The sequence below is a fragment of the Rhinichthys klamathensis genome, unplaced genomic scaffold (genome assembly GCF_029890125.1).
Source record: "Rhinichthys klamathensis goyatoka isolate OS25496 unplaced genomic scaffold, OSU_Roscu_1.1 h1tg000213l_1, whole genome shotgun sequence".
Taxonomy (NCBI): Eukaryota; Metazoa; Chordata; class Actinopteri; order Cypriniformes; family Leuciscidae; genus Rhinichthys; species Rhinichthys klamathensis.
This window is the reverse complement of record NW_026606738.1, coordinates 409,734-425,454: the sequence shown is the minus strand read 5'-3', so window position 1 is coordinate 425,454 and position 15,721 is coordinate 409,734. Positions and strand designations below refer to the sequence as shown.

At 39.5% G+C, this 15,721-nt stretch overlaps 1 protein-coding gene across 1 annotated transcript in view; it reads right to left on the bottom strand.

The window, feature by feature from the left end:
• Positions 1-646: 646 nt before the first annotated feature.
• Positions 647-15,721, bottom strand: part of arl6ip1 (ADP-ribosylation factor-like 6 interacting protein 1) — a 38,015-nt gene continuing 22,940 nt past the window's right edge. The window contains exons 3-6 of the mRNA XM_056264026.1: positions 7,588-7,707; positions 6,732-6,849; positions 5,966-6,050; positions 647-1,533 (exon numbers count right to left, since the gene is read on the bottom strand). Of these exons, the coding sequence (XP_056120001.1) occupies positions 1,415-1,533; positions 5,966-6,050; positions 6,732-6,849; positions 7,588-7,707 (442 nt within the window). The 3' untranslated portion in view covers positions 647-1,414. The remainder of the gene's footprint in view (positions 1,534-5,965; positions 6,051-6,731; positions 6,850-7,587; positions 7,708-15,721) is intronic.

Sequence of the window (15,721 nt, the reverse complement as noted above, 5' to 3'; positions counted from 1 at the left end):
GCTATTTTTTGGGCAACAGGAGAGGAGAAGGCTGCAGCGGGGCATGGGCGGCCCAGAAGACAGTCTGGGGAGAGCATTCTGTGGGCAGCGCGGCGCTGGGAGACACATTGCGACTCTTTGCGTTTGTACTGAATCTCTCAGCTAAAATGTCACAACACAACAATAAATTCTCAAAATTTGACACGTCATTGTCAAGTCGTCACCTTTATTTTTTATAGCACTTTATATAATAGAAATAGTTTCAAAGCAGCTTCACATAAACAAGAAAGTATCAGAACTTTCCTGATATGAGACAGTGGAGAACAATAACAGGTTTAAAACAATATGAAGGCAAGTAAATATTTTAATGCTATATTTTATATTATATCATATTTGGGCTTATTTATGTACAATAGAATATATTAAGATTTTGAATTAGCTTTTATTTTCATTGTGGTTTAAGTTTTAGTAATTGGTATGTGCTTTTGCCACTTTTGTTTCTCCCTTTATGTTAGCTTTATGTAGTTTTATAATTTCAGTACTAACTAATAACTTATTTTAGTTTATTTTTCATCAAATTTTAATATTTTACTTCAGCTTTTTCTTCAATTACTAAAAATTATTTTAATAGTTTTAGTTTACAAAAAGACTGATCTGGGAAACAAAATGAGTTTTGAATAAGTTTATTGTTGTGATGAACACACTCAAACACAAAATGACAATTAAAAGAACAAGTAGAGAAGACAAACTTAAAACAAGCCAAAGAAATACAAAGAAAAAAAATGAACATATATATATATATATATACACACACACACAGCCCAGAAACAGGTGTTGGATTAGGAAGTGGCTAGTGCTAGAGGACAGTAATGAGGTCCACACAGCACTAGTACAGCAGTAAGGGTCTAAAATCCCCTACACGAATACTCCAGTTCTGTTTTCCAGTGCAAGTTTCAGAACAGTGCAGAAATGCATGTTTCCAAGCCAATCCAAAGAAGAAAAGGCTACATTTCAAGACTTCTGATGATGCGTTCTGTGCATCTAATTGGTTAAAGTAAATGTTCGGTGGTTGCTTCACTGATTGGAAGAAATTAAGCGATCTTTATATTTTGCACAGACTTAACATTTACTATGACATGCAAATAATCATAGATGCGAGACAATGAACATTTCAGTGTTGGAAAAAAAATACTTCTGATGGCAAACAAACGTATAATTTGAAATGAGACCTAAAACCCGGAAAGAATTACACATGAACCTCAAGAGATTTCAGCATAAATTTAAGCTGTTTACTAGATGTTACTTTTCACTATCAGCTCAGTATCTGCAAAAGCTTCACATTGGTCTTCAGAGATTTGACTGTAAGCATGGGGGAGAGGACCATGTTAAACTCTTAAATTTGTCCGAATTTAACTTTTTACTTGAGCCTTTTCTTTTACTCATTCTTCTTCTCTTTCTGCTTGAGAAGTTTGTTGATCTCTCTCTTCACCATGCCAGCATACTTGGTGATGATGCCATGCTGGTTGAGGCCAGGCAAAAGCAGAAGGAAACTCACTGTTGATACAAAACAGAAAATGAGTGTACAATCACTTATAGGATGGCCCTGTGAAGGACTAAAGCGGTCTACACAACTCATCTGTGCCACAGACATTTCAAAATGAAAAAGTAATCTTCTGGATTATGGAATTCGGTGTAGTATTTCATATACTATTAATAAATAGTATATGATATACTACATATATACAGTTTTGTATAGAACTGTATAGTGTTGTCAAAAAACTCGGTACTTCGGTACCAAGTCGGTACTAAAAAAAATGAACGGTTACGGTACCAGCTTTTCTAGGTACCGAGTACCGGGTTAATCCGGTTCTTGATGCGCGCTGTCTGAAAGGTGCAGAGTTGCGTCCTCTTCATAAAAACACTGAGACATGGCGACCGGCGGCGCTGCTAATGCGCTGGCTCTGAATCCACTTGTTGACAAGAAAGGAGGAAAGAGCCACATATGGAAATATGTTGAATTAGGCTAATGTCACGTTGCCATAAAGGGCCGTTCACACGTTCACATAGCACGTTTTTTGCGCGTGCAAATTTCAAATGTAGGCGCGCGGGAAGCGCGCTCATATTAGAAGTGACGTGCGAGCTTGTTTTTCCAGGCGCGTCACTGTTTATGGTTGCATAGCGGAGACACGCGAGAGCGAGCGCTTGAGGAGAGAAGGAGAAAGCGGTGCTAACTGCGCTCTCCGTGATGACGAGGAAGTATCAGCAAAGAATTAATTGATTTCTAGCCCTTGCATTAGAAATCAGCTACAGGGTTCTCAAGTTTTGAAGACAGGCAAGAGTGACATTTTTGGCAGTTTTGGATTAAATAAAAGTAGGCTACAGTTAAGTCAAATAAAACATGTTTTATCTCCTGTATAGTTTGGTAACACTACAATAAAATACCATTCATTAACATTACTTAATGTGTTAACATCAACACATTGAGTGAACAATATATTTTTACAACATTAATTAATGTTTGTGAAAGTTATTTAATACAAACACTTGATTGTTCATGTTTGTTCACTTCATTCATTGTGCATTAAATAATGTTAACAGATAAAACTTTTGATTTAAAAAATGTATTAGTATATTTTTAAATGAACCCCAAGGAGAATAATTGCTACAGTATATAACTATGGTTTATTGTTAGGTCATTTTACCTAATGTTATCTAACAAATAGAATCTTATTGTAAAGTGTTTTTAATACTACAGTTTCCATCTTTGTAACTGTGATATACACTTTAATATATGTAAATTTTATCTAAATTAAGCTTTGGTACCGAAATTGGTACCGAGAACCGTGGATTTTCACTGGTATTGGTACCGAATACTGAAATTTGGTACCGTGACAACACTAGAACTGTATATCCCATCTGGTCAGGGGTGCACATAACAGGTGCAGTAAAAATAAACGATGTGCAGCAGAAAACGTGGAGGCAACGCTTTTGAGTACTCACATTTCTGGCATTTTTGGGGATAGGGACACGTTTTCTTACTGGAGTACGATTTTTATCCATCTCTGGTAAGATAGCAATCATGATGATAAGCGTGTTCATTAATTATTAGGGGTGCAACGGATCGCAGTTGATCCATACGGATCAGGCCCCATGATTCGGCATGCATGTGATTCGCGGATTAACTGCTAAGTTTAACCAAAAGAGTGAACTTTTTTTTTTTATTAAGAGAGAGAGAGAGAGAGAGAGAGAGAGCGAGAGAGAGAGAGAGAAAGGGAGGTTTCAGACAGCGCTGAAACGCCGAATTGATTTCTCTTTCTCGTTTACTTGCGCTTGAACGACACACAAAATTATGTCAAAATACCCATCTCCTCAAGTATTCTCTCGGTTTTGTCATAAGTGAACAGTTGAGGAAGAAACCGGATGCGTGTCAGTAAATTCGGTCCGCCCATGCATTCGGTGTTAGACAATAGCAGGAATATTAGGCTGCTGTCACTTTGTGTCATTAATGGTAATACAATAAAAAAAAATACAACTTTAACAAAGATGACCCTCTATTTAATTTCTACAGTGAACAAATAGTGTTATTTTACCAGACATGAAAACGGCTCAGGGGTAAAAAAGGAACTTTTTTAAGGAAAAACGGCGGGCCATCGATGTACGAGTTCTATGGGCCGTTAAGACAAAAAACAAAACAAAAAAAGTATGAGATGTATCGGCCCAAAAAGCACGTCGGCCCACTGGGAATCTCCCGGTAGTCCCGATGGCATTAGCATGCCTGGACGTCACACTTTAAACCTGTTGCCTTGGCTTTCACCATGCACTCATTTAGCTGCTCTCGCATCAATTGACATGCCATCTCATTTCCTCTATCTTTTTTCTATTTTTAGTCCCCGACAGCTTTTTTGCTTCATCCATCTTTTTCGACGACAACTCACTAACGTTACTCGTTCCTGCTCGCTCTGCGCTAACGGTGCCCGCTCGCAATATTACCGCTCGTTTTATAACATTGAGGAAATACAGAAATGATTTAGAAACACAACAGCAGCTACATATAGAAAATACCCCAGCAAAATTGTAACCATCACTTTTGATCTAAAATTCATCAAAATCACTGTCTGTATCTGACAGGACAGTTAACATTGTAAGCTAACTTACCTCAGGCTTGCTTACAATTCTGCCCTACTCTGACTCGGATTGGCTGTCAGGTAACCTATCGGCATTAGGAATGATGATTGTTTTTTTTAAAGCTGCGAAGTTTAGAGATATAGCGGGTAAATGCTGGCCCTGGCCACGGCCACGATCCCCCCCCCCAAAAAACAAAACATTTTTCTCATTGGATCTGCACAAATCACGTAGGTGACCCATTTTGGTTTTAAACCGGCGAATTTCGCCGAAAGGTAAGGAGTTTTCATGCCTGTTTACATTTAGGCAGCTTGTAGGATAAGTGTGTCGCGTAAAGTGTGAGCACCAAGCAGCATCTCACGGTGTTCCCTTGAGAGAAAAGAGAAAAAAAAAAAAAAAAAAAAAAAAGTTATGTGCACCCCTGTATATAGTACCGTATTTTCCGCACTATACGGCGCACCGGATTATAAGGCGCACCTTCAATGAATGACCTATTTTAGAACATTTTTCATATATAGGGCGCACCGGATTATAAGGCGCATAAGATACTGCAGTCAAACGTTTGACTGGGTTTGCGTTATGCATCCACTAGATGTCAACAAATGTCAACAAAACAGTCAGATCAAACTTTATTAAGCTTTCTGACAACTCCGTTCACTCCCATGGTAACGTTGTTCAAACGTTAAAGGAAAACTCCGGTCAATTTGAACATTGAGCTCATTTTTTGTAAATTTGGAGTGCTGTCAGTACAGATAACAACGACAAAAACCGGTGTTGCCTACACCGTGTTATCCTCTTTTTAAAGTTTGCACCCTGTTGACTTAAACGGGAAAAGTTTTAAACCTGCTTTTAGCCTCTTAACAACCTTAATGTGTCATTACAAGTGCACAGCCATGTGAGTGAACACGGTGAATCTGACTCCAGTAAATGTGAAAGATATGAATAAAAATGATGTATATTCAGGCAGCTCACATACCCGTATTTTCTTCCTGTTTTCGGTCGAAGTCCACAGTAGGCGATTGTCGAGTGCGCGCGCGCGATCATTGGTAACTAAGCAACAGTGGAGACTCACTGTCAGCTGTGAGCCGATGACGGTGCTGTGTGGTTTTCTGAGAATATCAGCTCAAATGGATAGTTCGGATAGTTCATCCGGATCAGATGTTGAACACACCGAGGAGGTTTGATCGCGTGCGCGCGAACTCGACAATCAACTACTGTGGACTTTGGCCGAAAACAGAAAGTAAATACGGGATTGTGAGCTGGCTGAATAAAGAGATTATTCCTGCCTTCGTGAAAGCTCGGATCACAGTTGAGACTGATATATCAGCCCAGGCATCCACGATCCATTGGCAGATAGTGGCGTAAGTCGCCCGGCACTGTCTCCCCGTCTTGGTCAACGTGTGTTCACCATCCATATATAAGGCGCTCCGCATTATAAGGCGCACTGTCGTTTTTTGAGAAAATTAAAGGCTTTTAAGTGCGCCTTATAGTGCGGAAAATACGGTACTATTTATTTCATAAAGAGGAACACTTTTATAACAAAATGAAAAAAGAGCGAGTGCACAAGAACATTTCACCTAATTGGTACAAATAGATACAAATCTTGTGTGCAGGGAGGGTAAGAGGCAGCATATTTTTGGATTGGAACTTTGGCTTTCCATGACCTAAATACAATGGCCTCTTTGTTGCACAGCCTAGTCACCATTTGCATGAGCTAGGCTTTGATAAAGGGCCGTGACTTCTCTACAGTTTGCAGGCTGATGTTTCACAGAGCATTGCTCTAATGTAATACAACAGCCTTTCAACACGGGATTTCATCTGTGCAGTTTGCTTAATTTTTAGCCCAGATAAAGAGAATACGTACCGATCAGGTAAGTAAGGAAGAGGTTATGCACTTGTTGTCCGATCCAAGCCACAGCCACAAGACTGCTGATCACAGAGAGGAAATACTATAGAGAAGTAGAACAAATGTGTTACATGGAGTACACTGAGAAGGAGCCTATTTTCTGAAGAAGTTAAAACAATATTACAGAAATGCAACAAAGTTTTCACTTGCACAAACAACTTGTGTGAGCAACATCTGACATCCAATCAATAAATTTGTATAATATTAAATGTAAGCTTTAGTTAAGGTTTCTGAGAGAAATATTTTATGGTCACCAATGCCGCACTTATTTGCACAAATATAGAGTAAAAACAGCAAAGTAAAAATGTATTAATCCCTTCCCCCAGAAAAACTCTTACTGACCCCAAATATACATATTTGAATGCTCAAGAACTGTTAATTTGTTAAGAATTATATTCTGTTTGTATTTATGTTTCTGACTTCCATAATCATTATTAATGCATGCTTGTGCAAATGTCTGTTGTATTTGCACAACACAATAATACTGAATATCGACTGTGCCCTTAAATATGTTCTCCTAACGGCACTGAGTGCTCTTTAATTATGTATGGGTAGAGCCATGCACTCAGGCTCATGTTTGTTTGTTCTCACTGCTGGGTAACAGGGTGAAAGCCAAATTAGTGGTGTGAAATGGCAGTTTACAGTGTGAAATGCTTATGAGTCACTAGTGAGTTCTTAGACATGAAACAAGGAAGATGTTGTTCAACAAGTCAAAGGAGCGTACCATTTTTGGCTTTTCTTCCTTCAGGGCAAACAGACGTTTCCACCAGCCAAGCACACGGCGCTGAGTTTTCACAAGGTTCCCACAGATCTCATGGAAACGCTGCTGCTGTTCTGTGGTCCTGTCCAGGAAAAAAACAACACTCCTCAAAAAGCATACATGATAAACAATATCTTAATTCTTCAAAGAACGCCTCTTTATGGGTAATACACGCATCCAATGATGAGGAAATCTGCTTCTATTTCTGCTTGGCCAATGCATTTTATTTCTGGGCATAAACATTCTTCAAAGAACGCCTCTTTATGGGTAATACACGCATCCAATGATGAGGAAATCTGCTTCTATTTCTGCTTGGCCAATGCATTTTATTTCTGGGCATAAACATGACCATATTGAAGGCTTAAAGCTTAGAGACACAGGAAGCTGCCAGACACTAAAATAAACACCAGGGCTCTGATCTCGCATTGCAAGACCTCTCACTGCAGAGAGAAAAGGCGGGATCAGCACAGTGAAGATCTGCTGAGTCAAACCAACACTGCCTGACACTGGATACTCGGCAGCAACTGCAACTTGTCAATCAAAGACACCAGAGACCCAGGGTCCTAAACTAGAGCAAGGGAAGTTGCCAGGGGTGACAGACTAAAATGGAATCAGAAGAGGCAAGAACATACATGCTGTGCAAATACCTGCATGTGTTCTCAGGGGATCTGAAGTTTTTGCCGTTTATAACATGGAGAAATAAACACTTGAGTTCTAAAGAGAAACATGTTATTTGATATTAACCTTGCTATTACGGTAGATGAAGAGATTGGGATGAGAGCCTGTGGTCAAGAGCGGGGCTTGTTGTCTATTCACTCACCATTTGTTAGAACCAAAGACACGGGGCGCAAGAGTGGGCACCAGGTAATCAGCCAGGCACAGGATCATGACACTGCAGGACAGACCAGTAAGCACAGAGGGGTCCAAGTAGTAGATCAGCCTGCCAACGAAGAGAGAGGAAATTAAACACTTGCATTTATTTCATTATTTGATGACTGTACACAAATAAATCACAACAGAAAACACAGAGTGAGACACGATTACTTGAAAGTAAAAGGGGAAAGGGCATCACTATTAAGAACTTGCTTAATCTCCTAATCGTTGTGGCATGCTACACTTAAAAAAAAAAAAGCAAACATGCAAAATATCAGCTTAAAGTTAAAGCTTCAACAGGTTAAATTTCAAAGCTAAAGAGTGTAATTGTTTATTTACTTTCTGAGACTGTTGGCCTGTGTTTTAGTGGTGGGTGATTCTTTCAGCAGGTTACATGGTTAAGCCAGTAGGTGGTAGGGCTGTGCTCAGAATATCGATACAACGATACATCGTCATGAGCACCTGGCGATGCGCGTATCGATACTGTCGTGCTTTTGAGTAGCCAGTTCAGGGCTCAAATTTTGGCGCGGGTATTGCGCATAATTTTAATCATTCCCGCAGGTCTCCCACTTATAATGCGGGAAATTCCTGCAAACATTGATTCACTTTAGCATGTAGTAGGGCTGACTTCTAATTGTCGAGGATTTGAAGATTCGATTCGGAGAGGTCTGATTCGACTATGAACCTCATAGTCGAATAGTAGGGAAGTGTTATGTAACCAATAGGGGTGTGACGGTTATTATATAACCGTGAGACCGACGGTTATAGTTGAACACCGTCATTAGAACTCTAGAACCGCCAAAACCGTGCTATTAAAATATTTTTTACAAACATTGTTTATCATAGAGAATGTTTAAATACTAACATCAGCTTACGAGGGAAACGGAGGCGGAGTTAGTGGTGGTTCTGAGGCTGCTACTGCTGGAGATGATTCGGGAGAGGTCTGTGCCCCTTTACCAATCAGAGCGCGCGCTGACATGGAGTAAAGCCTTGTTTATACTCGACGCGTCCGCACGGCAAAAAATGCTGGGTGCGCAAGACCCCATATCGCTTGGCTTTGTGCACGGCTGTTTTTGTAACAGCGCACGCAGCGCCGCATCTGAGGATGAACGACTTCAAGCCGAATCTGCCCGAGCATGTAGGCTACGTCTCACCGCACCGGCACGCAGTTTGCCCGTCTAAATTGCAAAGTTCATTGCAAAGTTTTTTTGTTAAGGTTTTGTTTACTGTGTGTGATTTATTTAAAACAAAGCACGTTCATTGCAACGTTTTTTTTTTTGTTAAGGATTCCTTTAATGGAAAGCACATTCACTTCTAGTTGTCTTGCTGAGATGAGAGTTCAAGAGATTTACACGACGCATGCGCGAGAACTGAACAAGTAGTAGAAGAAGAATGTCCTCTTCCCAGTTCTCGCGCATGCGTCCTGGAAATCTCTTGAACTCTCGTCTCAGGCCCACAAGGAAGAAAAGGAATAGTCGAATAAAGTCGTTATTTTTGTTTGTTTTTCCGCACAAAAAGTATTCTCGTCGCTTGATAAACTTATTGTTGAGCCACTGTAGTCACTTGGACTATTTAAACATTTTCTTCAAATGTCAAGTTTCACTCCCTTAAGAAGCCTATGGAGGAGTGATCCAGCTCTCAAATGTAATCAAAAATATCTTCATTTGTGTTCAGAAGATGAACGAAGGTCTTTCGGGGTTGGAACAACATGAGGGTGAGTAGGGTTGGGTACCGAAACTCTGTGCCAATAGGGAACCGGTTCCGACGTAAACGGTAGTAACCAGACCGAATAAGAACGAAAATTTCGGTGCCTAACTTCATTAGGCACACACGCACACACAAGGTCTCTCGCTCTCTCCCTCTCCGCCGTGCGTGTGCGTACTACACAGTTTGGAGCACAGTTTCTTCTGTCTCGCATGCGCGCTCTTTCTCGCAAGGTTTGGCTGCATTTCACGTGTAAAATTACGTGTCAGAACGCCCTCTGGCGTTCTGGCGATAGTCTGAATCTCATATAGAATCAAGCCAATCCATTGGCTGATGGCGCGGGCGCCGCATCGACGCACTTACGTCGTCATATTATGTTGGCGCGCGCCTCACCTGCTCCTCAGATTTCTCTGCCGAAAAAGGAAGCTGGTCGGCAGCGCGAGGAGCTTGGCAGCGTCCCGTTCCCTATTGAGAGATATGTTACACCAGTAACCAGAGATGTTCTCTTTCATAGGTTCACTGCGCTGCGTAGCTAAGAAGCAGTGGATTTGTAGGCTGCTGTATCACGTGCCGTTTGAACTGACGCGCTACAGCGATCTGTCACATTTCAAAGAGCCAAAACGTTATTTATTGTGTGAATCTCGTAAAAATATTGACAGAATCTGACAGCTGTGGATTTGTTCCATATCAAAAGTAACCTTCTCTGTCTTGTCTGTCGGTGTCAGTGTCCTCTTTGTCCGCGATTTTTCTGTGTGAAAAGGGTCATTTGCGTGACGGTCAATGCGTGAGAGTTGGCAGCTCTGCCTGCTAGTAATCTCTATTAATCTCCAGTATTATTACATTGTTTGATACAATATTGTTTCATTTGATATTATGTAAATATGAATTTTTATTTTATATTGGTTTTATTATTACCATATGTTACTTGTATTTATATTGTTTAAAGATTTAAGTTAATATTGTGTCCAGTTTGGCCCTGTAAATTAAAGGGTATTATTTTTTGATAAAGTGTGTGCGGTTTCATTTTCTTAAGTACCGATTTAAGAACCGTTTAAGCACCGGAACCGTTTAAAAAATACCGAGTAGGTACTGGAATCGGATAAAACCCAACCGATACCCAACCCTAGTAATTAATGACTTAATTTTCATTTTTGGGTGAACTATCCCTTTAAATAAACGTAGAGCGAGTTGTCCTATAACAGACGAACAGTTATTCAACCAAACGTCTAGCTGCTATCAAAAAAAAAAAAAAAAAAAAAAAGAAAAAAAAAAAGGTTCGACTATCAGTCGACTACGGCAAAATCTAACGAATCAGATTCGACTATGAAAATCCTTAGTCGAAAACAGCCCTAGCATGTAGGTTGTATTAGTAAATTAATCCACAGTCATTTTCAAACTTTCTGCGAGACGCAATTTTTTCTCACCACAAGGCAAACGTCAAGCGCTGGAGGCGGTGGTACTACGGGACATGACGGAATCGTCACTTGCACAATCGGGCCAGCATTGCATCATGACTAAAGTTTTCCATTTACCAAGTCTTACCAGTTTAAACATTCAAGCGATTTTTAACTATTCAGTACTCGCACTACTTTTTACAATTTAATTCAAATATTGAAATCAATCTCAAAAGATTACAAATGCATTAATGCGCTTCATATGTCAGGATTTATGGCCATACAGCGTTGTCGAGAAGGCTTCAGACAATTGCTTCACGAGAGTGAGCCCCGCTACCCAATACGTCAGTTTTTAACAGAAACGGCAATTCCCCGGTTGTATGATGAAGTTAAGCGAGAAGTTCTGCTGTCACTCTCTTCTGCACAGAGTTTCACTCTTAACCCTGAGCATGTCCATGTTGTTTCTGCATACAAATCTGAAGATGTAATTGTTTAAAATAATTTAAATGTAATGTGAATAAATTACTTTGTTTGGTGCACATTCCAACACTAGGTGTTATTTCCACATTCATCAGTTCCTATGCGAGTGTTCTAATACTAGGTGTTTAAAAGAGTTTGAAAAAAACTAAGTTAAATTTAAGTTGTAACAGTTTTTGCTTTTATGAAATATTTTAAGTTTTGTTTAGTCATTGAGCATTGAGCAACTATAATTGACACTCTAATTGTCATTTCAGTTATTGGGGCAGAGCAGAAGGAAGAGCCATTCTTGTGCTCTTTTAAGCTTTTTTGTGACAATTTTATTTCATTTAATTTAACTCGTTTTTTTTAATGACAAAAACTAAATAGTTTTTCAGTTATCACAACTGTTATAACGCTGGTTATTCAATAAACAGATATTACTGTTACTAAACTCTGCTCAAAAGAAATTTAAATTCCAAATTGATCCATATCGTGATACGTATCGTATCGTGGCTTTAGTGTCGTGACATTGTTTGTGATACACAGCCTTAGTAGAGACCAGTGAAAAGACTGTTTTTGAATTAATCTGTTTAGTCAGTGATTCTATGACTCACTTAAATTCATTCAGCAACAAAATAATTGACTGGCTGCATCTGAAATCACATAGTTCCCTACTATATAGCTGGCAAAAAAAATAGTATGTGACAAAAGTAGTATGTCCAAATGACCAAGTACCCGGATGACCTACTACTTTCGGCGAGATTCTGAAGTGTATATATGATGTAATTCATGCTTAAAATGAGCACCATAAATGTAAGGAATTTGTCTATATGGGCACCAAATTAATATTGTAAATTTTGGTCATGTCATTTATAGAGATGCACCGATTGATCGGCTGGTGACCGGAATCGGCCGATTTTCACGTGATCGGCCATGATCGGCGACCGGCCGGTCAGTCTGACATGCCGATTTTATGCCGGTCAAATGCACTCGGGCGCCGCATGATTAACATCGCGCAACATCAGCATCACACGTGCACACGGAACACACATGTAGGAAACCTTGTGAATGAATTACAACCGTTTCACACCGCAAGCGTGAGCAGCAGGGTTTTTTTTTGTTTTGTTTTCGGCATGCATGTTAATCAGTGAGTGCATTCACACCGGGAGCCGGAGCAGCGCGTGAGCATCAAGCAGGAGCGTCGCGTGAGCAACAGTGAAGCGCGGGTTTCAGATCCGAGTCTATTCTGCTCGCGCTCAATCAAAGGGAAAGCATACTTTTGATGGACAAAATAAATATGATTTCACCCCAAAAGTGCCCAAAATGCACAGAATTTGCACGTCTGGTGTGTTTTAACAAGAACTGAAGTAGCCAGGCTATGTCAGAAAAGAAAATTAAGACTCAAAAATATTTATAGAAAATAACTTGTTTTTATTCCCAATTGTTTCCCTGCACATGCTCCACTTGTCCTGTTTAGCCTGGCTGGACATGTGTCAGAGAGAAAAACTGTTTGAGAAATATAACTTGCCATTGATGTACAAGTGATTGCAATAGGCCTGTGTGTGTGTGTGTGTGTGTGTTGAGAAATATATACTGCAAGGGTAGGCTATATTTATTTTATTTTTATTTGTTATTTATATATTATTTTATTGCCATTACCTGTTTTCATACAGAAGTTTAGTTTGCTAAATATCAAATTGTTTTAGTTGGATATTGGATGTGAAAAGGAAATGGTTCTTCCATAACACTGCACTTTAGATGTGTGTGAATTTCCCACACCAGGAGTAATTTATATAGTCCTATTTTATAGCGATTATTTGTTAAAAAAAATGTTCTATGCAAAATGTTCTAATAAAGAGAAGATAGAAAATGAATATTTGTGTGTGCTGTAAAGTGGTTTAAAAAAAGGAAATCGGAATCGGCTAAAATCGGTATCGGCAGGTCAAACTCAAGAAAAATCGGAAATCGGAATCGGCCTAGAAAATTGTAATCGGTGCATCTCTAGTCATTTAAAGTGAGTATCAGAATGTCAAATTACCTCTTACCTTGGGGCACCAGCTAAGAAAGTTGCCTTAACAGTAAATTAACGATCAAGGATGATTGTTGAATAAATAAAATTATGTTAATGGCAAGGAGTCTGTCATATGACCAATCTTAAAGGGGGGGGGGGGGGGGGGGGGGGTGAAATGCTATTTCATGCATAGTGAGTTTTTTTACACTGTTATTCTCATGCTAAACATGGACAAAGTTTCAAAAATTAAGTTGTACGTTTGATTGAGTATTTCTGTTCTCAAAATACTCCTTCCTAGTTGTCACAAGTTTCGGAAAGTTTTTTTTCGAGTATGGGCGCGTATGACGCAGGGCTCGAATTTCGGCGCGGGATTGCGGGTATTGCGCATAATTCTAATCATTCCCGCAGGTCTCCCATTTATAATGCGGGAAATTCCCGCAATCGTAATCCACACAGATAATCAAATCAAATCAAATCATTCTTTAACAACTATCTTCCAGACGCTATTTCACAAACAGCGTGAGTGTTCAGCGGTGCCGCGCGCGTCTTCTATCTCTTCTCTCATAATGTGTTGTGCAAGGCAAGCATAAGTGCTGCGGCGATAATTCACACTCGCATTTTGGAGTCGGGACCATACTGTAAGGTCGGGACATGACGGAATATTCACTTGCACAATCGGGCCAGCAGTGCATCGTGACTGAAGTCTTTTTAAGTCTTACCAGTTTAAACATTCAAGCGATTTTAAACTAATCAGTGCTCGCGCGCTCTCTGAGAGATTATTTTCTATGCGTATATTCATAGAAAATCCGCCTCAAAAACAGCTGGCCAGTAACTATTTTTCGCGGATTATATTGCTTTAACACGCAAAATTGTCAATTTGTGAGTAGGCTATACTCTAAACATAGTCGGTTTTGTCTTTAATAGGCCTAAGCATAAAACGCATGCCAGTATAATAAACACAGGATCCGTGCACTAGCTCTTAAAGTGACGACAGCCGTATATGTCTGTCATTTAATTTTGTTGTCAAAACAACAAAAGATAGCTTTAAGTTAAAGGAATCAGGATTGATAGCCTATGTATTTAATTTATTCAGGACTAAAATACTACCCAGTGTTATTTTCCATTTGATTACTTTATTCAGTTTCTGTATATGAATACTAGTGTTAGACCCATTGAAAAACTTTTCTCTTTAATTATCTTTATTTGTATCTTTATTCTATTGTATTTATTTGTGCTACTTTTTTCAATTTAATTAAACAGTTTAAATCAAGCTTCCTTGTGATGTGTAAATTCTTAACAACAATATTACCCCATTGTAAAAATGCAATGAGCGCAAACATTTAGGCAAGATAAATGTAATAATTTTGTTTGGAAAAAATGCCCCCCCTTTCTCCCCCTCAAACAAAGAAAATCCCCCCCATGAGAATCATCTAAGGGGGGATTTCCCCCCCCATTTTCCAAAACGAAATTCAGGCCCTGTGACGTCAGATGCGGCGGAATTTCCTTATACGGTCCTAAGGGCACTTCTCTCGGAAGGGCGCGCGCGCAGCTGTAGAGCGATAGCCGTAACCTATGCCCATCAAAGCGCTGTGCATCGGCTGCGCTGCAATATGTCACCAAAGAAGTGTGTTTTCGGTTGCCAAGGCAAGACAACACTGCACAGATTCCCAAAGAATCAAGCGTTAAGGGACCAGTGGATGGAGTTTATTTTTCCAGAACATCAACACAGTTGTGCAAGTGTTCTTGTTTGTTCCATGCATTTCGAGGATGATTTTTTTATAAACAAGGCCCAGTTCGAAGCCGGATTTGCTAATCGTTTAGTTCTCAAGGATGGAGCAGTCCCAACACTAAAGGTTAAAGGTCTTGCATTGGAACCGCAGGCGGTGAGTAGAACTGCTTCAAATATCTGTGTGTCTATCGGCGTGTAACTTAAGCACATGCAAGTAGGCTAAACAACATGTCATGATAACGTATAGTTAATGTATCTATGGAGCATGCGATGTATGTTGTGTGCAGGGTCCGAAATTAACTTTTTGGCTCAGCTGCCACGGGGACTGGTAGATGAAAAAATCCACCGGCCAAGCATATTTTTTACCGGCCAAAAACAGCCTTTTTGTGTCAAATAAACATTAATTTATATATAGGCTATATTTAAACATTTTTGTCATATTTCTGGTCTATTATTTTCCATTTTTTACTTTTATTTACTCACATATTACACAATTCACATTAAAATATTATTGTTGTGGTGGTGCCTATATGAAAATAGTTCTGTACAAATTAAATGTATTAATTGTATATTTAATAAAATATATGCAATAATAATATATTATAATTATTTCAAAAAAATATTTAGTTTTACTCTGCCTATTTTTTTTTACTCCATTCACTCTGACTGATCCGATCAGTAACTGAAGGCAGGGTTCCAGACTGCGATGTGGTCGCATTTGTGCGAGTGGACGCTTGAGCAACAGAACGCCGTTGTATCAGCTGCTGCAGTCCGCGTAACTTAT